At 36.6% G+C, this 27,166-nt stretch overlaps 4 protein-coding genes and 1 pseudogene across 10 annotated transcripts; all 5 read left to right on the top strand.

Annotated features, from left to right (window-relative positions):
• The first annotated feature begins 1,107 nt into the window (after window positions 1–1,107).
• Window positions 1,108–3,336, top strand: LOC147299864 (pentatricopeptide repeat-containing protein At3g24000, mitochondrial pseudogene; annotated as a pseudogene).
• Window positions 3,337–3,780: 444 nt separating this feature from the next.
• On the top strand, window positions 3,781–5,441 carry LOC147299863 (DNA binding / transcription factor). 4 transcript variants are annotated; one of them, XR_015119949.1, is made up of 3 exons: window positions 3,781–4,033; window positions 4,132–4,204; window positions 4,747–4,778. XR_015119949.1 is itself a non-coding variant. In XM_086229697.1 (3 exons), exon 3 carries the CDS (start codon window positions 4,815–4,817, stop codon window positions 5,346–5,348), a length of 534 nt encoding a protein of 177 aa, XP_086085823.1. In that variant the 5' UTR covers window positions 3,781–4,033; window positions 4,132–4,204; window positions 4,813–4,814; the 3' UTR covers window positions 5,349–5,441. The 4 variants fall into 4 exon arrangements, 2 of the variants coding, with proteins under 2 accessions (XP_086085823.1, XP_086085825.1); XM_086229697.1 differs by lacking the exon at window positions 4,747–4,778 and adding an exon at window positions 4,813–5,441; XR_015119950.1 differs by lacking the exon at window positions 4,132–4,204 and having other exon boundaries at window positions 4,747–4,787.
• A 5,823-nt stretch (window positions 5,442–11,264) lies between these two features.
• On the top strand, window positions 11,265–15,340 carry GAUT4 (galacturonosyltransferase 4). Of its 2 annotated transcripts, none has more exons than XM_086229696.1 (9): window positions 11,265–11,718; window positions 11,925–11,959; window positions 12,056–12,097; window positions 12,217–12,328; window positions 12,520–12,638; window positions 13,088–13,359; window positions 13,565–13,922; window positions 14,152–14,727; window positions 14,986–15,340. In XM_086229696.1, the coding sequence occupies exons 1-9, from the start codon at window positions 11,613–11,615 to the stop codon at window positions 15,259–15,261; spliced, it is 1,896 nt and encodes a 631-aa protein (XP_086085822.1). In that variant the 5' UTR covers window positions 11,265–11,612; the 3' UTR covers window positions 15,262–15,340. The 2 variants fall into 2 exon arrangements, with proteins under 2 accessions (XP_086085822.1, XP_086085821.1); XM_086229695.1 differs by having other exon boundaries at window positions 11,266–11,718; window positions 12,439–12,638.
• On the top strand, window positions 15,319–19,624 carry LOC147299861 (pectinesterase inhibitor-like). The gene is made up of 3 exons (XM_086232605.1): window positions 15,319–15,327; window positions 17,108–17,215; window positions 19,202–19,624. Exons 1-3 carry the CDS (start codon window positions 15,319–15,321, stop codon window positions 19,622–19,624), a joined length of 540 nt encoding a protein of 179 aa, XP_086088731.1.
• A 2,958-nt stretch (window positions 19,625–22,582) lies between these two features.
• On the top strand, window positions 22,583–26,305 carry LOC147299860 (Tetratricopeptide repeat (TPR)-like superfamily protein). 3 transcript variants are annotated; one of them, XR_015119948.1, is made up of 3 exons: window positions 22,583–22,797; window positions 23,324–26,108; window positions 26,260–26,305. XR_015119948.1 is itself a non-coding variant. In XM_086229694.1 (2 exons), the coding sequence occupies exon 2, from the start codon at window positions 23,446–23,448 to the stop codon at window positions 25,567–25,569; it is 2,124 nt and encodes a 707-aa protein (XP_086085820.1). In that variant the 5' UTR covers window positions 22,583–22,797; window positions 23,324–23,445; the 3' UTR covers window positions 25,570–26,305. The 3 variants fall into 3 exon arrangements, 1 of the variants encoding a protein (XP_086085820.1); XR_015119947.1 differs by having other exon boundaries at window positions 26,222–26,305; XM_086229694.1 differs by having other exon boundaries at window positions 23,324–26,305.
• The last annotated feature ends 861 nt before the right edge of the window (window positions 26,306–27,166 follow it).

The following is a 27,166-nucleotide window of genomic DNA, read 5'->3' as shown; positions in this document are numbered from 1 at the left end:
CAGGGCGCGGCGGCAGGGGGGGCGAGGGCAGCGGCGCAGGTATGGGGTGGAGAGAGAGAGAGAGAGCAGAGAGAGAGAGAGAGAGAGAGAGAGAGAGAGAGAGAGAGAGAGAGAGAGAGAGAGAGAAGAAGAAGAAGAAAAACAGTGGAGAGTCTGGAGACTCGGGGGGAATTGGGGAAAGAAAGAAAAGGGAGAAAAAAAAAGAAAGGAAAAAAAAGAAAAAAAGAAAGGAAAAAAAAAAAAAAAAAAAAAAAAGAAAGAAAGGAAAAAAAAGAAAAAAAGAAAAGAAAAAAAAAAAGAAAAGAAGAAAAAAACAAGAGAAAAAAAAAATTAAAAGGTTTAGGGTAGATTGGAGTTTGGGGCCTTTGGTCAATTGTAAAGAAAATAAAATAGTTTGGGTTTTTATTTGGCTTTTTTGGAGTTTTATGTAGTTGTTTTTAAACCCCTAAATTTGTAAACTCTAATATATTTCAATATAAAAAATAATTTAAAATACTCTAAAGAACCTAAACCCTAATATCATATACCATATCCTAGTTTGAGGTTTTTGGGCAATTGAAAAAAAAAATGATTTGAGATTTCGTTTGGCCGTGTTGGAGTTTCGTTTAATTGTTTTTAAACCCTAAACCAATAAACTCTAATACCTTTTTATATAAAAAATAATTAAAAATATCCTAAAGGACCTAAACCCTAATATTCTATACGATATCTTAAATAATATAGAGTATAGATTATAAAGTATATAGAATTTAGTGTATATATTATAGAGTATAAATAATATATCAATTTTATTTATTCATTATACTAATTTTATTTCATAGTATTTGCCTCCAGCGCGCATTATATTCATCACATATCACATGAAACCTACCATATAATTTGATTTTTTTCAATATTTTTTATCAATGTAGTAGATAATATGTTAAATAAACATATTGTGAAGTTTCATTCAAAATTTTCGTATTTTGATAATAATTTCCATCGTTTCCGTCGAATTTTTGTCGAAATTTAAAAATCTTTGAAATTTCCGTCGAAATTTTCATCGAAATTTCCATCGAAATTTCCTCGAAACCCGAAATTTTATTCCCTGGAGCCTACTGGCTGTAAATCTGCAATCTGATGAAGAGACACATTTTGTGTAGTGACTCCAAGTCCAAGGCCTTGTACTTGTACAATAATGTTGTTGTTGGCATTCCGAAACTTCCATTATCGGCACAGTTGGGGACGTCTGCAACTCCGGCCACCTTCACTGACTCGGAAACTTCAGACGGCGAAGACTGTTACGCTTCCCATAATATCATCCTGCAAGATAAGGACCTTCTCCGAAAGAGTCTCCATAATTCGGGAACAGGGCTTCATGTTCTGGACTTGGTTAATGCTGGTGTGTTGGAAGTGGACCAGACTCTCTACAATAAGTTGCTAACCAGATGTACCCAGAGGGCCAAACTCAAACAAGCAAGAATTGTGCATTCTCACATCCTTACTTCCGAGCTTAAGGACGACCTTCCCACCCACAACACCATCCTCAACATGTATGTCAAGTGCGGTAGCCTGGACGACGCTCGCAAACTGTTTGATGAAATGCCTCACAGGGACTTGGTCACTTGGACTGCCTTGATTTCTGGCTATTCTCAACTTGATCGGCCTCATGATGCCCTTGTTTTGTTTCCTCAAATGCTCTTCCTTGGACTGCAACCCAACCAGTTCACCTTGTCTAGCTTGTTGAAGGCTTCTGGTGCTGGCTCTGATGATAAGCATGGCAGACAGCTTCACGCTTATTCCTTTAAGTACGGTTTCGATTCCCAATGTTTATGTTGGCACTTCTCTTGTGGACATGTATGCTAGGTGTGGCCAAATGGATGAATCTCAATTGATCTTTGACGCCCTAGAGACCAAGAATGAGGTGTAATGGATGCCTTGATTGCGAAGCATGCTAGGAAGGCTCAAGGAGAGCATTCTCTGAGGTTGTTCTGGAAGATGCTGAGGGAAGGTTCAAACTTACTCATTTCACTATTCTATTGTCTTTACTGCTTGTGCCAGTGCAGGGTCTTTGGAGCAAGGCCAAGTGGGTTCACGCTCATATGATAAAATCGAGTGTTCAGCTTGTTGCTTTTGTTGGGAACACTCTCATTGACATGTATGCCAAATCAGGCAGCATTGAGGATGCAAAAAAGGTTTTTGACAGGTTGGTTAGACAAGACATTGTTTCTTGGAATTCGATGCTTACTGGTTACGCCCAGCATGGGCTTGGAAAGGAAACTGTGCAGCGGTTTGAAGAGATGTTGAAGATTGGAATTCAACCTAATGATATAACCTTCCTCTGTGTTCTTATTGCCTGTAGCCATGCTGGCCTTGTGGATGAAGGACAATATTATTTTGACTTGATGAAAGCGCGCAAAGTAGAACCACAGGTTTTACATTATGTGACAATTGTTGATCTTCTTGGTCGAGCAGGTCTTCTTGGTCAAGCTGAGAAGTTCATAAAAGAAATGCCAATTGAACCACGGCAGCTGTTGGGGAGCCTTGCTAGGTGCTTGTAGGATGCACAAGAATGCAGACTTGGGTGCTTATGCTGCTGAACGTATTTTTGAGCTTGATCCCCATGATTCAGGGCCCTATGCGATACTCTCTAACATCTATGCATCTGCCGGCAGTTGGAGTGACGCCGCAAAAGTGAGAAAGATGATGAAAGAAATTGGGGTGAAAAAGGAACCTGCTTGTAGTTGGGTGGAGATTGAGAATGCAGTCCACATGTTTGTGGCAAATGATGATGCACACCCACAAAGAGCAGAGATCCATAGGATGTGGGAGATGATTAGTGGGATCGAACACTTGACTTATCCTCATCCTAACTCATTTTTCCACCCTCCCTTACCACTTGGGCTAACCCCAATGGCTTGTAGGGCTAATTTTTTGGAGACTCAGGCTGTTCGTGTTTGAGTTTGGCATCCTGTGCTTCACATGCTTGTGATCGGTGATGCAACAATCTTCCTCTTTATATTAAGATGAGGAATTTGAGGCTTCTTTGCTCTCCATACAAAAGTCTTAGGTGGTTAGTGGTGCCTCTTGGAAGCAACTTGAAGTTCAAGGCAGTGAAATATTATTGCCATGGTAATTTCATGAGCTATGTGTAGCATGAGGCTAAATGAGTGCCGAAATGCTGTAAATTATGAACATCGAGAATAAACAATACGGACAGAAAAGCTAAGATGCAAGGTTTTCCTGCTGTATTGAAGACCATGAATCACTACCTAACCTGTAAGGTTTCCACATATGGTGAGCAATCAAGAGCAAAAACCTAGGAAGAGCCCCAAAAAAGGATCAAATGGTATCCTATGTCACAATCATGATATGCAGAATTACTATATTTCTTTTCTCTTGAATTCAATTGATGATATACTTCTTCTTACTCTATTTTTTAAAATACAATTGACTCTCTAGATTTTTTACAATTGATATACAATTAATAAAATGGAATGAACTTCATTGTTTCTTTTTAAAAATAAATTAATTGAAACCCGAGAAGTGAAATGACGGGGTAAGTAGAGTTGCATTGCATTGCTTGGGGTGTATGACGTGGCAAAACTAGTGGAGGAAAAACAGAGGAAGAAAGAGAAAAAGATGGGATTTTCTGATGCTTTGCCTATTTGGAAACTGAAGAGAGAGAGAGAGAGAAAAGAAGGGAAGTAACGCAAAAAGAGGAACTAACCCAACCCATGGATCAGTTTCATTTCATTCATTGTTGCTGGCCCTGGAGAGAGAGAGAGAGAGAGAGAGAGAGAGAGAGAGAGAGAGAGAGAGAAGGGCGGGTAAAAAGCGTGATGGAGGAGTGTGTGCGGTTAGAGACGGTTTAGCTTAAAATTGCGTAGCGTGTGAGCAAACTCTTTTGTAATCATCGTTCTTTCTTGAACAAATGAGCAGACGTTACATACATTCATTCTCATATATTCACCAGCAGCTACCGCACTGCTCCAGATATACATACAATTACAAACTGCCTCTCTCTGCCTCAGCCTCGATCACCCTAATACAGGTAATCATCAATTCATTAAGATATACCACTACTACTTTACACAATTAATGATTTCATATAACATTACATTTACACTGATATATATATATATCTATCAGATTTGAGATTTGCTAGCTCTTTCTTCACTTCTTCTATTCAATCTTTGATACTCGATCAAGGTCACAATTAAAGGTTCTCCTGCGCGCATTCAATTCAGATGCATATATTATTCATTTAATTTATTTTGAAATTTCATTATGCATAATTGCATATATATATATGTGTGCACGCTTGTTAGTACATTGCCAACTTTTCCAGCATCCATCTAGTAATTTATAATAATAAGCTAGCATGTAATTATGATTTATCGATGGAAATGTAAAAAATGAACGGTTCAGATCTACACAAAACGAACTCGTGTGGACCCCAACAAAGCCATATCTCAATACCTCAATTTAAATAAGTTGAGGTATACCTCAATAAAATGAGCTCACACAAGTACAAGTCGTTTTGTAAGTATGTTCTTAATTAAATGTCTTTTTCTTTTTTGTTTCTTAAAACCAAGTACAGCAAGGTTGTTAATTTTCATGAGTATTGAGTAATAACAAAACCTCTACGTGTGAGAAGAGGAAAGGAGGAGAGCAGTTGTAGTACTTAGAGCTAGCAGAGATTGTTTAATTGTATATATATATGCGGGTAATGTAATTTTCTATATGTTTTTCACTAATTAACAGAAAGCAGGGTTCCATTCCCATATATATATATATATATATATATATATATATATATATATATATAAGAAATGGAGCGTGAGAACCAGAAGAGAGTAAGAGAAGGAGATGAAGAGCAGTCCATGACTCTATATCCAGAGAAGCATGCAAAGACAAAAGATGATCCCATTAACGGTGGCAGCAGAAACAGCAGTAGTAGTAGTTGTAAGGCATCATCATCATCATCATCAGATAAAGATAAAGTTAAAGATTCCCAGTACTTGGCATTAGGAGTATTTGATTTCCCGTGGCTGAAAGACGGTATCATCTCCAAATTATCAGATGAGGAGGTTTGGAATTTTGAAGACGTGTTCTCATCATCAGTAGTACCACTGGCAGTAGTGGATGACACTACTGCTGGATCATCTTCATCATCATCATCATCCTCCAGGCAGTGTTTCTATGAGAATAGTGATCCTCATCAGGATCAAAAGCTTGAGGAAGATGTGTTGCGGCGACCTCTTGATCAGCATCATGATCATGGCTTGGAGTTGGACACTACTGATGAGGGTGCAGATTGCATTTGGAGCTCCCTGCTCAATCAGCCCCTTCAGCAGCCCAACTGATTAATTTTATAATTTATATTATATATATTTTTGTGCTATAATTTGGGCAAGAGGTAAAGCTACCCATCTTTTCTTGTGTTCATTCTCTCTCTCTCTCTCTCTCTCTCTCTCTCTCTCTCTCTCTCTCTCTCTCTCTCTCTCTCTCTCTCTCTCCATTCACTATAGGGGGTATTTCAATTGCATCCATCATCTGCAAAATCATTCAAAAATATATCCCATTTAAAATCTAAATTGAAAAAAATGAATTTTTCTTCCTCTTTTCCTTTTTTACCCCTCTCCACCTCCCGCTTTCTTTCTCTCTTCCCTCTCTCCGGCCAACCTTCCCAACCCAATCCCTCATGAACCCACTCCCACAACTCGCCGGACCCTCCCCTTCCACTTACCCGAGTCTCTCTCTCTCTTTTCTCTCATTTTTCTTCTTCCCCATGTTGCCTTTCTCTCTTGCGTGACTTCACACAATCCAGCCGTGACCAAGCCAACTCCGGCCAAGCCCAGTCGGCGCAACATCACTAGCATGCATCTCCTCTCTTTCCCCTCGACCATCCCTCTCTTCCCTCTCCTCTCCCGTGTGACTCCCTCTACGCACCTCAGCCCAGCCAAGGCCGGCCATTTCCCGACTGGCCAAGGCCACCTGCGGGTCCTCATGGTGCCGGCCATCCCCCCCACGAGCTATAGTTGGGGTCAGGAAGGTTGTGGTAGGTGGGGTCAGGAGGGGGTGAGTTGGGAGGGTTGGCCGGAGAGAGGGAAGAGAGAAAGAGTGAGAGGTGGAGAGGGGTAAAAAAGGAAAAGAGGAAGAAAAATTCATTTTTTCAATTTAAAATTTGAGATGGGGTATGTTTTTTGTAGATGAAGGATGCAGTTAAAATATCTCCTATAATTGAGTGTCCAAATTGAACTTTAGCCATGAATTTTTGTTTGTTTACTCTTCCAAAATTCAAACTTAGGACAACCAATTTCTCACAAGGGTGATCCTATTGGAAGGTGAGTGGGCATCTTTGAGATTGCTTATGTAGGAAGCGTTTTTGCTCAATTAATAACGTTATTTGTAAATTCTTTTTACTATAAACTACTTCGACAACATATAAAACATTTTTAAGAACATTTCCAAACAAACCCTAAAGTTTCAATTTCGCCACCTTCTAAAGGTAGGGCTCAATAAAAATTCCTTTCAAAACATTAAAACTTGATTTCACTAGGCTCCACTTTGAGCAAAAAACTCATTCTATTAAACCTTGTTTTTACATTTTATTAATAAAGTTGTTCTTCAATATCCAAAATCAAAATAGCAAAAGTCAACTAATTAATTACTCTAGCCTTCATTTCTCTCCTTTAATATGATATAAAAATAAAATGCAGCAAATAGTCCATCAGAATAATATAATATAACAATCGGATCTCGTTTCTTTGCATTTAATGTTCATACATTTAGTTGCATATTATAATGCAATTGATGAGCAAATTGAGGAACAAGATGGCAAATTAACAAGTTGAATTAGGTGTTTTTGGCAAACAATAGAGTTAATTAGTTAGGAATATTTAATTATATGAACTTATGAAGGGGTGAATTGAGTAAAATAGTTCTTTCTATTTTAAAAACAAAAACAAAAGGAAATTCGGAGAATTGATAGAAAATCAAAAAATGGGAAAAGGAGAATAATAAGAGGAATGGTCCAGCAAAAGCGAGGGGGGCAGCTAGCCTATTAGTAATGTGTGCCGACACTCTTAACTTTTTAAGTGTTTCCAAGAGCTACCATACCATGAATTATGTAAGTTATTAGTTATGTGGTGGTGAATGACTGAATGGTGATGTGCCCCATCGGCCCGTACCCATTAAATTTTTTTTTTGGTCAATGAACCGTACCCATTAAATTTTATAGATAATGAACTGTACGTTTCTCTTTCAAATTCAATTTATATATAGTGTGATTAACTTAAGTGGTGTGTTGCTGAGCTTAGTAGAAGCATACTAGCATTATTGTAGTTAAAAAGTGGGGAATATCATAATTAAACAGTAATCACTAGCGTTTGGTGTATATAACATTAAACTAAAAATACATGGCTTGCTTACTTGGATTGGTCAACTTATAATCGTTGGTGTTGAGGATACAGGTTTCAAGATCCTACTGGTTCTAATTGTTTAAAAGAATTAGTCAGTCATGACCAATAGAAGTGTGACATGTGGCTTATTCTTGTTAGAAAGAAATCAGTTGGTTAGATTGCTGTTTAGTTGGTTTTTACGGTATAAAGCTTTGTGTATAGCTCTTTTGCTGTAACTTTTGATCAATTGATTACAGAGACTTTTCTTCAAGCTTTCTTTGTTTGTTTGATTCTTAAGCTTTTCTTGCTTCCTTTCATTTCGTGATCATGGTATCAGAGCATTCGGCTAGCGCCATTGACGATCCCTCAAGCTTCTTAGATGAATTTGGATAGTTTGCTGCGCCTTTCGAATTCACTTTTTCTTGTTTTCTTTCTCTACACATAGTTTCCTATTTTCTTAGTATCCAAATAGTCTTCCTTTTCTATCATTTCTTGCTATTTCATTTGTTCTTGCTATCCAAACTCTAGATTCATCTCTTGATTTCTCTACTCATAATTCTTCTTGGTTCTGTTCTTTTTTGCGCTCGATCCAATCTCTTGTTTCATCTGGTACTTCTGCTCGCAAAGATTTCGACTTGATTCTGTTTTTGGTTTGTGACGTGCTGTCTTGGATCAGCGTTGTTTCTGGGTACATGCAAAGCCATCGCAACTGGGATGCACTTCGACTGTTTGATAAAATTATGGTTGATGGGTTTACGAGGTCTGATGAGATGACTTTGGTCAGCACTCTGATTGCTTCTATGAGGATGGGTTCACTTGCTTTGGGGAGGCAGACTCATGGCTTGTTCTCGATAGAAATCAGAGTTCTTGGTGCTCCTTTGAGGTTCTCTGGTTTATCGGGTATTCTATGTCCTTTGATCTCTTTGGTCATTTCAAACATCTACTTTGTTGTTTGTTCAGTTGAGAATATATGTATCTGGTTTTGGTACTTGGTGGTATTATTTGGGTTTGTGAAAGCTTGTATCAGTATCCAAATTTCATCTGGGTAGCTTCTATCAGTATGTGGTATTTGGGGTTGGTGTTTGGTGTTTTGTTCATCGGGTTTGTGCGTTTTGGTGGTTGTTTGACTTGTGTGCTGAGATTCATGGTGATTGATAGTCTTTGCTTTGTTCTTTGAGTTCAATTGTGAATTTTGGGGGTCATTCTTTGTGTTCTTGTGTGTTGCTTTTGACTGGTGTTATGGTGATTGTGCTTCTTCTTAGTGTTGGTGATATGGTGATATGGTGATATGGTGATATGGTGATTGTGTGATTGTGTTGCAAAGGAATTGTAGTTCATTGGGTTCTGAGTTGTGGTTGAAGTTGAAGTTGTAGTTGTCATGTGGTGGTTTCTTGATGTTGTCTTGCAAAGGAGTTGTAAAAAATAAAAACAAAAATAAAAAGTTGAAGTTGATTGGAGTTGCAAAGGAATTGTAGTTGTAGTTGATTGTGTGGTAGTGATTCTTATAGTGTAAAGATTGTTGGTCAAAAGTGTAGTAATGTCGATTGAAAGCAAGGTTGAAGAAGAAGAGCACACAATTCATCTGGTTCACTGTGTCTTGGCAACGACTTGATGCGAATGATGGTTATTCGATTAGCAAATGTTCTCGGAACAGATATCAGAAAGATGTTGCTTCAGTACTCTGGGGTACAGAATGCAAAAGGTCTAAATTGGATGAGGAATCTGCATTTGTGTTATTTGATTCTCAAGATTGGATGTTCTCTGACTTCATAGCCCTCTGCATCATCATCATTGTTGCAACCTCAGGCTTGGTCCCCATGCTGAGGTTGAGGGGGGATGTTGAGGATACAGGTTTCAAGATCCTACTGGTTCTAATTGTTTAAAAGAATTAGTCAGTCATGACCAATAGAAGTGTGACATGTGGCTTATTCTTGTTAGAAAGAAATCAGTTGGTTAGATTGCTGTTTAGTTGGTTTTTACGGTATAAAGCTTTGTGTATAGCTCTTTTGCTGTAACTTTTGATCAATTGATTACAGAGACTTTTCTTCAAGCTTTCTTTGTTTGTTTGATTCTTAAGCTTTTCTTGCTTCCTTTCATTTCGTGATCAGTTGGTTTCTTGGTTTAGAAGAAGAACCCCGCCAAATGATGATAAGGCAAAAGACATGAAAATGAGAGGATGAGAGCGCATACTTATCAATGAACCTGTGGCAACAACCGGCGAGCAAGAAATTAAATTTCAGAACACCAGGATTCAAAAATATGAAAATTTTAAAAGAATTTTTGATTTTATTGAAAATTTAAACTAAAATAATTGAAATTTTGAACAAAATTTTGATAATTTTGTTTCGGTAATATTTTAATATCTCAAAAAAAAAATGGAAATTTAATTCTATGCCGGCAAGGAAGGCAAGTGAATTAAAACTCAGAGATATGTTAGCTGTATTCTCTTTGTGTTTTTTATTTTTTTCTGTCAATTTTGTGGTGCAATTTTTTTTTATCATAGGCATTCATTTTGTAGATTGTCTTTTAAAAATGATCTACGTAAAAAATTAACTAAATAAAAAATTGCTTAATAATTTATTTGTTACTAAATAAATAGACCATAAATTAATTATTATTAAAATTTTTATTTATTTGATGACAGTTAAATAATTAAATAATTTTTTATTTGATTAATATTTTATATAAATAATTTTTAAATAGAGATGTAGAAAATAAATTATTATGATCATATTACTATACTGTAAAATGAAAAAGAGAATAGAGAAAAAAAAATATAGAAATGAAGGCAACCAGCACTCTTGGTAGGCTGGTATCACACGTATTACTATACTGTAAAATTATTATGATCATGTACGGTAAAATGAATAATTGGTTTGCAGAATTTTGAGAAATTAATTTCTATGCCTTTTCTAAAGAAATAGAATGTAAGATTCTCATTATTGTGTGTAGTAATATTGATAAAGTAAAACAAGAATTAACTTTTTATTTTCATTCGCATATTTGGCATGAATATGAAATAAAAATTGTTTATTTTTTTAATTATACCCTCATTTATTAAATAAAGAATAAAAAAAAAAAGTGAAAAGTTGTTTTTGGATAAAATTTGACATTTTAGATCAGAAACTATTTATCATCATGCACTTATCAAAGGTTAAAATAAAATTAATTTCTAATCTTTAACATTTGAACCAAACGGGCGTTGAGTCGCAGATACAGCTTTTACTGGAAATGAAAAATGAAAAAGCAGAGAGTGGGAGCCGTCAATCACGCGTGTCTTGGTGATTGCTTACGTGGCGGCCCCTCACGTGTAGTTGACGCGGCCTGTCCGCGTAGGATGGGTGGGTTTTTACTCTTTGGAGATAATCTCGCTCACTATCACTATTTAGCCTCTTTACCTTTTCTTTTCCTTTTTTTTACTTTACAATAATGTTTTTTTTCTTTTTTCCTTTTTAATTGGCCGAAAACAACGTACGATTTCAATTGTTTTTTAATTTTTTGAGTAAAATTACGATTTCATTTTCAGAGGGAGGGGGATTTGTATTAAAGATTAAAAAAAAAAAAAAAAAAACAAACGACCAAAGTTTTTTTTTTTTTTTGGCCACTGAAACGACCAAAGTTAACTTGGCGGAAGATGGAATATTTCTCGTAGTATTATTCAGCAGTAGGCTTTGTCTTTTTATATTATTTTTGTTTTGATTATTCAGCTGCTGAATAATCAAGGATTTGTCTAATGATAGAGCTGAATAATCAAGGATTTGTCTAATCTCTATCATTCATTCCAATTTCCATCTTTAATATATTATTTATGGAAATTAAGTATTTATAATTTGCTTTAATATTTAATAGGATGGAATAGTCGCCGACATTGTGTCTCTTCCAAAATTCAAAGTAAAGGCCAAGGCCAAAAAGGTAGTAAGGTACTGGGTTTTGGTTTGCTTGTAAGTTTGAGCAAGCAATCCTCATCAAGTATTGAAATGTGAGCGAGTGAGAGAGATCCTGCAGTTATTTGTGTCAACGGCTCAAAAGGCGTTTCATTTTTATTTTATTTTATTTTATTTTTGGAGGGAGGAACTCCGATAATCCACCGCGCCAAGAGAGATAGAGAGAGAGAGAGAGAGAGAGAGGAGTGGCCTCACCACCTCTGCCTCTCGCCGTTGCTTCGGTGCTTGTTTACTTCCACTTATTTATTTATTTTTGTTTTTTTTTAAATAAAGAAAAAAAAAGATGATGGTGAGGAATGTGGTGCTGGTGATGTTGTTTATAACGGTGATAGCTCCCATTGTTCTCTACACTGATCGTCTTGGCTCCTTCCAGGCCTCCTCTGACTCCTGTAAGTTCATTTTTATTATTATTATTATTATTATTATTATTATTGTTATTATTGTTATTATTATTATTATTATTATTATTATTATTATTATTATTATTGTTGTTGTTGTTGTTATTTATTATTCTTAAAAATAATTATTGGACTATAAGATTATTGTTTGTTTCTCTTTGTCTTCCTAAATCCCAATGCTTTTCTTTTCTCTGCAGCTAGAGATGATTTTGTTGAAGATGTTACAGCTCTTGTAAGTAGTTGTTTTGCAATTTTGTTTTTCGATCTTCAATATTTGTTCCATGAATTTAAATCCCATTGAATCTTCCCTTTTGAAATTCCTACACAGGCTTACAATGCTCACACAGGCCGTCTAAATCTGCTTCCCCAGGTTATTTTTAATAGGTTTCCCTACCATATATACATATATATATTTATATAAAAGAAATAGAGAAATTCTATGTTCGGTGAACTTAATGAGATCTTTCTTCTTGGTGTTGTTGCGCATAGGAATCATCCACAACCCTTAAGGAACCCATAGGAGTCGTATATTCCGACAACTCGACCGAATCACTCCCACAAACAAGGGAGAGCTCCACCCACACCGACCACTCTCGTCAAGGTTATCATTTTACTCTAACTTTACTGCCTGCCACTTTTTAATTTCTGTGATTTTTCATTCTATAATTAGTTTGGGTGGACACTGAATCGCTTCTCTAACTTTATTCTTAGATGGGCAATCAGTGGACTCCATGGAGCATGTATCCGCTAGAGTGTTATCTACCACCAACGCCCACCATCTATCTCAAACAGATAATCCCATCAGAGAGGTCACTCAAACACTTGAGCAAGGAAACCAAGTTCTGTCCGACTCAGATGCCAACATAGGAGCTTCTGAGCAAACTATTGATGATAATGCCGCCCGGAATACGGTACCAATTGTTCTCTTTTACCTTCAGGCGTTAGTTTAATTGTCAGTTTCATACATGTTTGAATTCCTGTTGCGTCTATGCTTCAAAGTCGTTAGCTTCTTCATATGCAAATGTGTTCATTTTGCTGATTTTGATATATGTTGGAAATAGTTGTCTTATCAGGCTATGATTATTCAATAAAATGTTCTGATAGAACATATCCCAATTTTAACTGATTCCACTATCTGATTTAGATTTTCTTAATACCGAAGACAGGACCGATGCTATTCCTGTCTTAGTGGTTTGGAAATGGTTACCCTTTTGCAAGCTTCTAATTGGAAATTTTGAAGTTTTTTTTTTTGGTAATAAATAGAATCCATTTCTTGTAATAACTTATTTGTGAAATTAGAGAAATATTGATGCATGCTTCCATTTTATCTGTTCTTTTATGGCTCTGCTTCTGCCTCCAGGAAATAAAGCATGAGCAACAAGCCACTCCAACCTCCAGCAAGGTTGATGAAAGAAAACCCATAAAAACTATGACTGAGAAACAGAATGATAAAATGGCTATTCCAGATGTTCGGGTACGACAGCTTAAAGACCAGCTCATCAGGGCAAAGGTCTACCTATCTCTTCCAGCCACAAAAAACAACCCCCATTTCACAAGGGAGCTTCGATTGCGAATAAAGGAAGTTCAACGAGCACTTGGGGATGCAAGCAAGGATTCTGACCTGCCAAAAAAGTATGTCTTCTCTTTAAAAGAAATTAGCATTGCTAGCTGACCCAAGTTTATCATTCCTTTTTGTTTGTGAATCTGTGTGTTGATATACATCCTTATTAGTTCCCTATTTCAAATATAACTGTCTAACTTTCTCTATATTTCTACTTCCACCACCTAAAACCTCTCTTTTTCATTATATCTGTAACAATTGTTTGCATTAATGTAGTGCCTACGATAAGTTGAAGACAATGGAGCAGACATTGGCTAAAGGAAAGCAGATTCAAGATGACTGCGCTGTCTCAGTGAAAAAGCTTCGCGCTATGCTCCATTCAATGGAAGAGCAACTACGAGTGCACAAGAAGCAGACAATGTTCTTGACGCAATTAACGGCAAAAACAATTCCTAAGGGACTTCACTGTCTTCCCTTGCGCCTTACCACTGAATACTATACCTTAAATTCTTCTCAACAGACCTTTCCCAATCAAGAGAAATTAGAAGATCCCCTGCTGTACCATTATGCACTATTCTCAGACAATGTGTTGGCCGCAGCAGTTGTTGTAAACTCAACTGTCACCCATGCTAAGGTATCCACGTAGTGAGATCCCCTTATGTTCTTTTCTCCTTCTCCCTTTTCTTTTGTCCCAGTCCCAAAGAAAAAATAAATTAGAATGAAGTAAAAACTTCTCAGAGCACCAATCAAGTATCTATCATTCACGTCTAGTGCCTTTTTTTTTTTTTTTTTTTTTTTTGTGAAAAGGACCTTTGCTTTTTTTCTACATCTCAAACTGATTACACTGCTTTGAATCTTGACAGGACCCATCAAAGCATGTTTTCCACATTGTCACTGACAGGCTCAATTATGCTGCGATGAGAATGTGGTTTTTGGTAAATCCACCGGGCAAAGCCACTATTCAGGTTCAAAACATTGAAGAATTTACATGGTTGAATTCAAGTTACAGTCCGGTTCTGAAGCAGTTGGGTTCTGCATCCATGATAGATTATTACTTTAGGACTCATCGAGCCAATTCTGATTCAAATTTGAAGTTCCGAAACCCAAAGTACTTATCTATCCTGAACCATCTCCGCTTTTACCTGCCAGAGATCTTCCCAAAGCTCAACAAAGTACTGTTCTTGGATGATGATGTAGTTGTGCGGAAGGATCTTACTGGGCTTTGGTCTCTTGATCTGAAGGGAAATGTTAATGGGGCTGTAGAGACTTGTGGAGAAAGCTTCCATCGCTTTGATCGGTATCTTAACTTTTCAAACCCTCTTATCTCAAAGAATTTTGACCCCCATGCTTGTGGATGGGCATATGGAATGAATATCTTTGATTTGGAGGAATGGAAGAAGCAAAACATCACAGAGGTGTACCACAGATGGCAGAAGCTGGTAAGAAATATGGTTTTTGATTTTTTGTCATGGAATTTTATATTGATTGACTTTACTATTTGAATTTCCTCAAAATTACTATATATGTGCAATAAAAATTTTAAATCCTTACTGGAAAGTAGCTGATTCTGGGAGATCAAATTTCTTAAACCTCTAAGATACTTGTGTGTTTCCTCCCAGCATTCTCTGCTATGAAAACAATACTTTACTGGCTTGTTTTGTCTTGTTTCCGATCTGAACCAAGTTTTTTGTACACAGAATCATGATAGACAATTGTGGAAGTTGGGAACTCTACCACCTGGTCTCATAACATTTTGGAAACGCACGTACCCACTCGATCGCTCCTGGCACGTGCTTGGCCTTGGTTATAACCCTAGTGTTAACCAGAAGGAAATTGATCGAGCAGCAGTTTTACACTATAATGGCAACATGAAACCATGGCTAGAGATAGGCATTCCCAAATACCGGAATTACTGGGCCAAATTTGTCGATTATGATCATTTGTATATGCGAGAGTGCAACATCAATCCATAGGATGGCTCTTATGGTATTTTTGAAGTTTTCTGTGTGATATAGCTTCTAGGCCATAAAATGTCGCAGGTTTCTCTCTCTCTCTCTCTCTCTCTCTCTCTCTCTCTCTCTCTCTCTCTCTCTCTCTCTCTTTGTAGGCGTTTTTGTTCCTAGGTAACCAGCTTTAAAGCTTTATTCTTTCTGTATACATTTAAATTTTTTTTCTGTTTCATTTTTTCTAAGTAGGCATTTCATGTTCGGAGTGGTAAGTTATGATTACATACATATCTGCAGAACTCACATGTACTACTTGTATATTATTGGAAGCCAAATTTTTTTCCCCCATATATAGGTAGTGTATTTCCTCTCCTTCTGGTTGGTACCTGAAGTAGCAGAGCAACTTGTGTTCATGTCCCATTTCATAAGTAATGTTGAATCCTTCCTTGATAATATTCAACACTTTGTTATTTTGTTTTTGTTCTTTTAAATTATCCTGGTTTTTACTCCTCTGATTGATGATGTATAATATACGTGTGGCTCGGTATTGTTATACTAGGAAGTTCATTGCATAGATGCTTTGAATATGACAGGATTGCCTCCCCATGTACTGGAGCAGACCATTTTACTTGATTATTATAATTTTGGAACAGTGAGAGAGAGATTGAATTTAGATTAGGCAAATGAGCGTACTAGTGTAAATTGTAATTGTTAAACTTAATAATCATCGGCAGCAGCTTTTATATATATATATACAAGAATGTTTTAAAACTAACTAGTTTGTAAGTTAATACAAAATTAACCACGCTGTTGGGCCCACTGTATAATGTAATCTCAAAATTCGAACCGTTTATTTTTTAGACTCTATTTTAAAAATTATTTATGTAAAAAATTTCTAAAGTTGGAAGTTATTTAGTCATTTGATTATAATAACAACTATTTCTATGCTTTTATCGAAAATACTGATCGTCTATTTATTTGATCTTAATTAGATAACTACATGATTTTTGATTTAGTTGATTTTTTAGAATGATGATCTTTAAAATATGACCTAAATAATTGATGGTTCGGATTATGAAATTAGTGATGTGATGGGTCTAAAAGTATGATTAACTTTATATTAATTTGTTAACTAGTTAATTTTAGAGTAGTTTTCTATATATATATATATATTTTATTGGGACCACCCATCTTTCTAAGCGTAGGATATGATGTAAAGTGAGAGTGGAGTGGTTGTGTGTGGGTTGGGGTCATTTTTTATTTATATTTATTAAATGAGGAGATTGGGGATGAATGGATGATGATGAATGATCAATTGTTGTCGCTGGCATATGATATGAATGCTGTTTGGCCCCAGAACCAGAAGAGTAGACTCCAGTCACTGACAGGCTGTCTGTACCATAATAATTTCGCAAGCTGATGTGATTGTGAAGCCTCAACTGTTATATAAACATATATAAATTTTCACGTGCTGATCCTAACTGTTCATTGTCCTACTACCTCACCCGACAATTTTCGACCGTTAGGGAAAAAAGAAAACGAATCATATTTCTTAATGGCCAAAATAAAAAAACATATGCTTCTTGGATAAACAAACATTGCTTAACCAAATAGATGAAGGGAGATCACATTCGTAGACAAAGTGACAGGGGCCTTGGATTTCTCTAGGTGGCGGAAAATTTGATGAATGCCGAATGCTAAACAACCATTTACTCAAAATTTTATCATTTGGGGAATATATGGATTTTGGATCCTTATTGCTCAATGCTTAATTGCTCGTGTTATGTTTGTCTTTATGCATCCATGCACTCCAAATTGGCTTTTTTCCTTTTTTATGAGAATTGGTTCACAATCACATGCATCGAAAATATAGAAATTGGTGAAATATCACAATAATATTTTGTCTCTCCTTGCTCATCATCCCCTTCCCAGTTGCGCTACTAGTCATGAGCAGCCAACTAGGCTTGTGGACGGCGTCTGTCACACAAGGATATTTTGGCAGAGATATCGGTTTTTTCAGTTGTCGATAACAGGGACGAATCTAGGATTTCAAAATGGGGTGAGCTAAACTTAGCTTACGAGTGAAACTCGACCGTATGAATGAATTTTATTGGCAAAAAAAAGTTACACCTAATTATGGGGAACATAATAAGCCTTATCCTAAAAATGCATATCTAAACAAAGGAAAAAAATCGCACAAAAAAAAGATAGCAATACAACAATTAAACATGCAATGCAAATACAATATAACACTATCTAAGTTGGCCCATTTGTTTCTTCAAATAGGTATACTTCAATCTTTAATGGACACCGGGGAAAGGGGGTACTCCCCCGCAAGCGATATAGCCTTCTAAAAAGAGAGTAGCTAACTTCTAAACAAAGGGAAAGGAAAAATCTTAATAGTCCTAAGGAGAGAGAGTGATGCACGGGTGTGGAGCACGAACGCAAGAAGAAGGAGTCTTTCTTACTCTAAAAAGTAACCAATGGATTACCATTGAATTGTCTTTATAGTGGGAGTGAGGGAATTGACTCATAGAGCTCTCCTGTTAGCCCAAAAATCATTAAGTATCGATACTATTAGAAAATTCTCTTTTAATGTGGATGATCATACAATAATAACTTGTAAACCTATAAGTATGAGTCACTTAGTTAATACCTTGAAAATGAACATCTGCATATAAAAGACATACAACTTAAATTTAGAATTGCATGTCTATTGTTTTTATGTTCCCAATTTTTTAAATCCCAACTTGATAGGTTCCCAATTTAGAATTTTATATTGTTTTATATGTTCCCAATCAATTTTTAATTTAACCATCACAATAATCAAGCTATAGTTTTATCAAAAAAAGAATCAAACCCAAATTTAATTATAAAAAATAATCAAAGCTCTAATTTTAAAATTGCAAAAATTTCTAATTTTAATAGATAGTTGAACAAAAAAAAAAAAAAAAAACAAGAGTATAGAGATTGGGTGCAAATACATATATAATACCTTGGTGGCTTGGCACCCTTTGGAGATTGGAGGGTTGAGCTATTTGTGTGGGGCTGGGGAGATGAGTTTTGGAGCTGCAGAGGAAAGAAGTTGGAGCAAGTGCGGATCTATGGGCTGTTTTCGGGGGGAGTGGAAATAAGTAAAAGTAATTTTTTTCATTAAAAAAAGAGGCAGTAGCTGCAGCACGTGAGAAGTTGCTCCTCAGCAAAAAAAAAAAAAATTACTTATACTGTGGGCAGTGAGACACTGGGCTTGGGATGGAAATTGGGTGGGCTAAGCTACCTAGGTAAGCTAAAAAACCAAAAAAAGAGCATGGGCTGCAGCCCATAACGTGCATTCGTCCCTGGTCGATATTTAAATGGCATACAAAATATTTCGCTGATAGCTCTTAGACAGATTGGCGAACTATCGGAAAAATGGGAGAGCTATCGGGCAATTTGGGTCTCTCTCTCTCTCTCTCTCTCTCTCTCTCCTCATCTTCTATTTGTAATTGTGGGCAAGGTTAATAATGTATATTGGCTAATGGGTTGTTTGTAATTGTGGGTGGGTTAATAATGTACGTGGATCAGTATAATTAGGTTATGGGTAATAGATTTACTTTAATGGAGTTTTTTAATGTAATATTTTAGTGGTTTAATACAGTGAAGTAGCCATATTTAAGAATTTCTCGCTTAATTATAAACTACCGAGTTTGGTGATATGGGCTATGTTATTTAGGTTAATCAATGGGTTATCTTATTTGGGTATTATATTTAGATATTTTATACTTTATTCTCCTGATATCCTCCTACATATCATATATTTATCATACATATTCTAGTTTATGAAATTTATTTGTTTAATACATATATTTTCTAGAGTTTTATTAAAAAATTATATGTTTTGATTGATTTATACCGATATGTTATAATATCGATATATCTATAAATTTGAAGACCACTATTTAAGAAATTTTCAATATTTTCAACCTTGCACACAACTTCCAGTTACTCCTTTTGTGTAGAGTCTCTATATAGGGACCCACGCACCCCCAATGCTGACCGCTATGTACTTGCCTACATCTCCTTCGGCTTAGCCTACCTCAATATAGCCGAGTTGCTAAACAACCCAGCTGGCCGCCATAGACGCCACCAACTACGGACATGTTTCCATGACTACAACAATGCTGACTCTGCACTCCAAGTCGCCTACAACAACCTCAACTCCGAGACTTTCTCTGAGCTTGCTCATTTGGCAGGTGTTGCTTCTCTTGTTGCTCATCACTGCCAAGCTGCTTTTTCCAAGACTACTAATTCCACTCTCACTCTCACTCTCACCACCGTGAATCATGATTTGAAGGGTCTTTGCGAAATCTGTGTAGTTGTCTCTAAACTTTTCACTGGACTTGTTTTCTAAGATTATTTTTTTTACTAGCATTATATATAGCATGTGTTTTGTTACTCCTCCCATAACCAATTGGTTTTGGGATAGATGCCTAGATTTTTTCATGGTATCAGAGCAGGTTATCCACGTGATGCACCTAACGGCTACACATGCTCCCACGTCACCCAATATAAATTGTCCACGTGTTAAGCTTAAATGACGCCACACGTGCGGGTTACTTTTTTTCCATGCGATAACCTCGTTCTTAATGACTGGTAGTACATCATTCTTTGATGGATCATGCGATGATGATATTTCAAGCGTGTAATGCCTCTATTTTGAGAAGTAGAATGAAAAAATAATGTATGTGGTCTCATACTTATTGCCTTGTATAACAGAGGCATACTTCCATTGGATTAATCTCAATACTTTCACTACTACTTGTCATTTGAAATCTATCACCTAATAGCATATAATTAATTATAAAAAAAATTAAGTGTATAGCTTATACAACGAACGTATTAACAACAGTTAAGTTTTGTAGTATGAAATTGTAAAACACTAAAAGAAAGAAGGCTAGTCTAACATGAAAGTATCCATAAACGATAAAGTTCTTAAAAAAATTAATAACCAACCTATAATCAAATAAAAAAACAAACCTATCATAAAAAACAATTAACTATATAAATAAAATTATTATTAGATAAAAAAAAACAAACCATTTCCATATACATTTTTTTAAGAGCTAAATTAGACTTTGGTTTCTTTAAAAAATAGTGTTTAGACAAAAACCAGCAGAGATTTTCAAATTCATTGTCAAGTGCTTAGCATTCGTATTTAAGTCCGTTTTTGAATGCCACATCAAACTTTTAATTACACATCAACATTTCTAATTTTTTTTTTCTAAAAAATTCAATTTTTTCAATATCCAAATTGCCTTTCCCTAATTTTAAACTAATAATTATAATTTATTGCGTAGATATTGTTCAACATTATCTTTTTTTATTTTCTTGTTTAAATAATATTATCTTATTTTAAATATCAATTTAATGCATGAGATAATTATCATTAGAATATATCTCTTTATCTTTTATTCTTTCTACATCTCTTCCCTCTCTGTGCGTCTCTTTATATCTTCCTCTCTCTACGTCTCTCTCTATATGCATTTCTCTATATTCCTCTATGTGCATCTCTCTCTTTCTTTGCGTCTCCCCTATCTCTGATCTCCCTCCCACACTCCTCAACCTTCACTGCCATCACCACCATCACCACCGTCATCATGACCATCTTCTTCATGATCCCATCAACTCATGCATTCGGCTTCGAATCCACCATGACCATCAGCTATGGTTTAGGCACCATATGCGATGTGGTTTCAGGCCAACCAAGTTAGCGCATCATCTCAACGTTTTTTTGACCAATGGGTTTACTATTTTATTGGAAAACTTTGATGTCAAAATACACCAACCTAAGTATTGGTACAATTGAAATGTACCAACCCATGTGTTGATACAAATGTAATATACAAACCCACTTATTGGTATAAATGAAATGTATCAATGGACGTGTTGAGAGTAATGTGGAGCAATGTCCCACATCGGAAAACTAAGGCTTAGCATATGTGCTTATAAGTCTTGGGCCTCTCCACCCATTGCCAATTGGTTTTGGGTTGGATGCTCTAATTCTATCATGGTATCAGAGCCAGGTTATTCGCGTGTAAGGCCCAACGGCCACACATGCTCCCACGTCACCCAATATAATTTGTTCACGTGTAAGGCTCAAAATATCGCCACACGTGCGGGGGCGTGTTGAGAGTAATGTGGAACAATGTCCCACATCGGAAAACTAAGGCTTAGCATATGTGCTTATAAGTCTTGGGCCTCTCCACCCATTGCCAATTGGTTTTGGGTTGGATGCTCTAATTCTATCAAATGAAATATAACAATCCACATATTGACCACCTTATTGGTACAAATGAAATGTATTGACCACCTTATTGGTATAATTAAATTGTATCAATCCACATATTGGTACAAATAAAATGTATCAATTCATGTATTAAAATGTACCAATTAACCTGCGTATTGGTACAAATATAATGTACCAACCCATTTATTGGTACAAATAAAATGTATCACTTCATGTATTGGTACAAATGAAATGTACCAACTCCTTTATTGGTACAATTAAAATGTACCAATCCATATATTGGTACAAATGAAATATAACAATCCACATATTGGTACAAATGAAATATAACAATCCACATATTGGTACAAATGAAATATATCAACCCCCTTAATAGTACAACTAAAATGTACCAATCTAATAAGCATGTACGTACCCCAAGACTTTTTAGGGGTTTAGGGATTAGGTTGTAGGATGAACATTTTGGAGCTTCTAAATTAGGTTTTAAATTTAAATTTAGGATAGTTAAAGATTAGAGTTTAGAATTGAAATTTAGGATTTAAATTTCATAATTTGTAGGACTTTAAAATTCAAATCTCATAAAGTTTAGGATTTAAATCCCACTAATTTTGAGATTTAAAATCTCATGAATTGTTATTTTAAAATATTTTAAATAATAATTTATGCAATTTTGAAATAAAAAATCCTACGTGGCAAAAAAGGACTTGTTTACGAATTTTAAAAACTCCACCAGCTTTAGTCTAAACATTGTTATTTTGGTTATTTTGAGGGACCTAAGACTAAGTTTTCCTTTTTTTATTTATTTATTATTAGAATTTTATTCCCTATATTATTAGATGATTAATATTGTGTAAACCCAAATAATTCCTTTAAAATATGAGCCCAAACCCACTAATCAGACTCCTAGCCCAACTTCCACAAAAAATAATAATAATAATAATAATGCTAGCCCAACACCCAATAATCAATTAATAAGGCCCAACAGAAGTACAAACCCAATGCCCTGCCTCCCAAATAACAGAGGGAAATAAGGGCATTGTCTCTGCTATTTCGCACAGAGACCAGACGCGCGCGAGAGAGACAGAGAGAGACAGAGAGAGGAGAAGACTCACAGTCACAAGCTCACAGCTGCTGGTTGAAGGTTCCTGCTCAAAGTTTGGGGTAGAATGATAGATGGGATTACTTTTGGGTTGTCGGTAGACTGTGTATTCACAGACTCCACAATATGGGCATCACCACAGACTCAACAGTATGTAGATGGGATGAAAAGGCTAAAGGTTTGTCAGATTCTTCTTTTTCAATTATTGAGTTTTGATCATTTTATGTTATTTCATTGATTAGGTTTCTGAATATCGGTGAATATCGTTAGAATGTCGGGGATATCCGAAATTTGTAGAAAATATCGGCCATATTGGGGAAATATCGATATTGCCTAGTCCAGAAACCGGGCCGATATTTTGAACACTGTTCAACTTCAACCTTAGCACTTCAATATGAATATGAACCATGATATGTCGATGATCAATCTTACTATACATATATATAGTTTGTGTTTAAGTTATTACTTGGATTCCAGGCTGTTTATTTCTATAGAGTGTTATGCAAAACATTGCTTTGTATGTCAAATCTAACACTTCTAGATTGGTTTAAATTTTTGATTTGCTAATGCTTATATTGTTTGTATCTGGTCAATCAGCTTCAATATTAGTTGTTGCATTTTTTGATAGGAAACCTCCTCTATTTAGTGGTAATTCATGTTCTATTTATAGCTTAAGCAACATACTAATTTGCGTTCCTTTGCAGCATAAATAACAAAAGTAAAAGATTGCTGTAATTTTTGGAAGTGCTTTTCTGAAACAAATCTGGTGCCAAACATAAGAAGAAGATGCAATGGGAGCCCCTCTAGGGGGCCAAGGCTTTCTGGGATGCAGAGACAAGTACTTAGTCTATACAGAGGGTTCTTGCGGGCAACACGTTCAAAATCTGCTCAAGATCAACACCAGATTGAATCACTTGTTTCAAATGCATTCCGCTGTAATGCCAAGGAAGTAGATTGCAAAAATTTCAAAGAGAGCAAGTCCAAGGCCTTGTACTTGTACAATAATGTTGTTGTTGGCATTCAAAAATTTCCATTATCGGCACAGTTGGGGACGTCTGCAACTCCGGCCACCTTCACTGACTCAGAAACTTCAGACGGCGAAGACTGTTACGCTTCCCATAATATCATTTTGCAAGATAAGGACCTTCTCCGCAAGAGTCTCAATAATTCGGGAACAGGGCTTCATGTTCTGGACTTGGTTAATGGCGGGGCATTAGAACCGGACCGGACTCTGTACAATAAGTTGCTAACCAGATGTACCCAGATGGCCAAACTCAAACAAGCAAAAATTGTGCATTCTCACATCCTTACTTCCAAGTTTAAGGACGACCTTCCCATCCACAACACCATCCTCAACATGTATGTCAAGTGCGGTAGCCTGGACGACGCTCGCAAGCTGTTTGATGAAATGCCTCACAGGGACTTGGTCACTTGGACTGCCTTGATTTCTGGCTATTCTCAACTTGATCGGCCTCATAATGCCCTTGTTTTGTTTCCTCAAATGCTCCGCCATGGACTGCAACCCAACCAGTTCACCTTGTCTAGCTTGTTGAAGGCTTCTGGTGCTGGCTCTGATGATAAGCATGGCAGACAGCTTCACGCGTATTGTTTTAAGTACGGTTTCGATTCCAATGTTTATGTTGGCACTTCTCTTGTGGACATGTATGCTAGGTGTGGCCAAATGGATGAATCCCAATCGACCTTTGATGCCCTGGAGACCAAGAATGAGGTGTCTTGGAATGCCTTGATTGCGGGGCATGCTAGGAAGGCTGAAGGCGAGCATTCTATGAGGTTGTTCTGGAAGATGCTAAGGGATGGTTTCAAACCTACTCATTTCACTTATTCTAGTATCTTTACTGCTCTTGCCAGTGCAGGGTCTTTGGAGCAAGGCAAGTGGGTTCACGCTCATATGATAAAATCAAGTGTTCAGCTTGTTGCTTTTGTTGGGAACACTCTTATTGACATGTATGCCAAATCAGGCAGCATTGAGGATGCAAAAAAGGTTTTTGACAGGTTGGTTAGACAAGACATCGTTTCTTGGAATTCAATGCTTACTGGATACGCCCAGCATGGGCTTGGAAAGGAAACTGTGCAGCGGTTTGAAGAAATGTTGAAGATTGGAATTCAACCTAATGATATAACCTTCCTCTCTGTTCTTACTGCCTGTAGCCGTGCTGGCCTTGTGGATGAAGGACAATATTATTTTGACATGATGAAAGTGCGCAAAGTAGAACCACAGGTTTTACATTATGTGACAATTGTTGATCTTCTTGGTCGAGCAGGTCGTCTTGGTCAAGCTGAGAAGTTCATAAGAGAAATGCCAATTGAACCCACTGCAGCTGTTTGGGGAGCCTTGCTAGGTGCTTGTAGGATGCACAAGAATGCAGACTTGGGTTCTTATGCTGCTGAACGTATTTTTGTGCTTGATCCCCATGATTCAGGGCCCTATGTGATACTCTCTAATATCTATGCATCTACCGGCAGATGGAGTGATGCCGCAAAAGTGAGAAAGATGATGAAAGAGATTGGGGTGAAAAAGGAACCTGCTTGTAGTTGGGTGGAGATCGAGAATGCAGTCCACATGTTTGTGGCTAATGATGATGCACACCCACAAAGAGCAGAGATCCATAGGATGTGGGAGATGATTAGTGGGAAGATAAAGGAGATTGGATACATCCCAGACACTAGCCATGTACTTTTCTTCGAGGACCAGCAGGAGAGGGAAGTCAAGTTGCAGTACCATAGTGAGAAGCTTGCTCTAGCATTTGCGCTTCTTAACACTCCTCCTGGATCCACCATTCGGATCAAGAAGAACATCAGGGTTTGTGGTGATTGTCATTCAGCAATCAAGTATGTCTCAAAGGTGGAAGGGAGAGAAATCATTGTGAGAGATACCAATCGGTTCCATCATTTCTGTGATGGCTCTTGTTCCTGTGGGGACTATTGGTAGCGCTTATTTGTTTTTTGTTACATAGGAAGGGATCAAACACTTGACCTATCCCCATCCTAATTCCACCCTCCCTTACCACTTGGGCTAACCCCAATGGCTTGTAGCGCTAATTTCTTGGAGACTGAGGCAGTTAGTGTTTGGGGTTTAGTATCCTGTGCTTCACATGCTTGTGATCTGTGATGCAACAATCTTCCTCTTTCTATTAAGATGAGGAATTTGAGGCTTTTGCTGCTCTCCATACAAAAGTCGTTAGGTGGTTAGTGGTGCCTCTTGGAAGCAACTTCAAGTTCAATGCAGTGAAATATTATTGCCATGGTAATTGTTTCTCATGAGCTATGTGAAGCATGAGGCAAAATGAGTGCCAAAATATGCTGTAAATTATGAACATCGAGAATAAACAATATGGACAGAAAAGCTTAGATGCAAGTTTTTCTGCTGTACTGAAGACCATGAATCACTACCTAACCTGTAAGGTTTCCACATATGGTGAGCAGTCAAGAGCAAAAACCTAGGAAGAGCCCTCAAAAAAGGATCAAATGGTATCCTATGTTACAATCGTGATATGCAGAATTACTATATTTCTTGTCTCTTGAATACAATTGAGGATATACTCCTTATTACTCTATTTTTTTAAATACAATTGACTCTCCAGATTTTTTGAAGAGTTGCATTGCATTGTTTGGGGTGTAGGACGTGGCAAAACTAGTGGAGAAAAAACAGAGGAAGAAAGAGAAAAGATGGGATTTACTGATGCCTTTGCCTCTGGAATTTGGAAACTGAAGAGAGAGAGAGAGAAAAAAAAAAAAAACAGAGGAAGAAAGAGAAAAAGATGGGATTTGCTGATGCCTTTGCCTCTCTCTCTCTCTCTCTCTCTCTCTCTCTAGGCGTTTTTGTTCTACCTCTCTCTCTCTCTCTAGGCGTTTTTGTTCTAAGGTAACTTTATTCTTTCTGTATACATTTAAATTTTTTTTCTTTTTCATTTTTTCTAACTAGGCATTTCATGTTTGGAGTCGTAAGTTATGATTACATATCTACAGAACTCACATGTACTAGTATATTATTGGAAGCCAAATTTTTTCCCCATTTTGGTTGTGGTCAGATGTTCATGACCTCTGGTTGGTACCTGAAGTAGCAGAGCAACTTGTGTTCATGTCCCATTTCATAAGTAATGATGAATCCTTCCCTGATAATTTTTAACTCTTTGTTTTTTTTTTTCTTTTTAATTATGCTGGTGGTATTTTTTACTCCTCTGATTGATGATGTATAATATACATGCGGCTCGGTATTGTTATACTAATAGTTGCATAGTTGCTTTGAATATGACATGATTGCCTCCGCATGTACTGGAGCAGATCATTTTACTTGATTATTATAATTTTGTAACAGTGAGAGGAAGATTGAATTTAGATTAGGCAAATGAGCATACTATTGTAATTGTTAAGCTTAATAATCATGGGCAACAGCTTATATATATATTATTGATTTATTGGGACCACCTATCTTTCTAAGCGTAGGATATGATATAAAGTGAGAGTGGAGTGGTTATGTGTGGGTTGGGGCCATCTTTTTATTTATATTTTTTTAATTGAGGAGATTG

Source organism: Dryas octopetala, chromosome 1 (genome assembly GCF_963921425.1).
Source record: "Dryas octopetala chromosome 1, drDryOcto1.1, whole genome shotgun sequence".
NCBI lineage: Eukaryota > Viridiplantae > Streptophyta > Magnoliopsida > Rosales > Rosaceae > Dryas > Dryas octopetala.
This window is presented reverse-complemented; position numbering and strand designations above follow the sequence as displayed.

Excerpts from the sequence above, each read along its gene's own strand:
- LOC147299863 (XM_086229699.1), top strand. The coding sequence starts at position 4,815 with ATGGAGCGTGAGAACCAGAAGAGAGTAAGAGAAGGAGATGAAGAGCAG.
- GAUT4 (XM_086229695.1), top strand. The coding sequence starts at position 11,613 with ATGATGGTGAGGAATGTGGTGCTGGTGATGTTGTTTATAACGGTGATA. Across the intron at positions 11,719-11,924 it reads CCAGGCCTCCTCTGACTCCT|CTAGAGATGATTTTGTTGAA; the intron begins GTAAGTTCATTT and ends TTTTCTCTGCAG. Across the intron at positions 13,360-13,564 it reads GATTCTGACCTGCCAAAAAA|TGCCTACGATAAGTTGAAGA; the intron begins GTATGTCTTCTC and ends GCATTAATGTAG.
- LOC147299860 (XM_086229694.1), top strand. The coding sequence starts at position 23,446 with ATGCAGAGACAAGTACTTAGTCTATACAGAGGGTTCTTGCGGGCAACA.
- LOC147299861 (XM_086232605.1), top strand. Across the intron at positions 17,216-19,201 it reads GGCTTGTGGACGGCGTCTGT|CACACAACTTCCAGTTACTC; the intron begins CACACAAGGATA and ends TTTTCAACCTTG.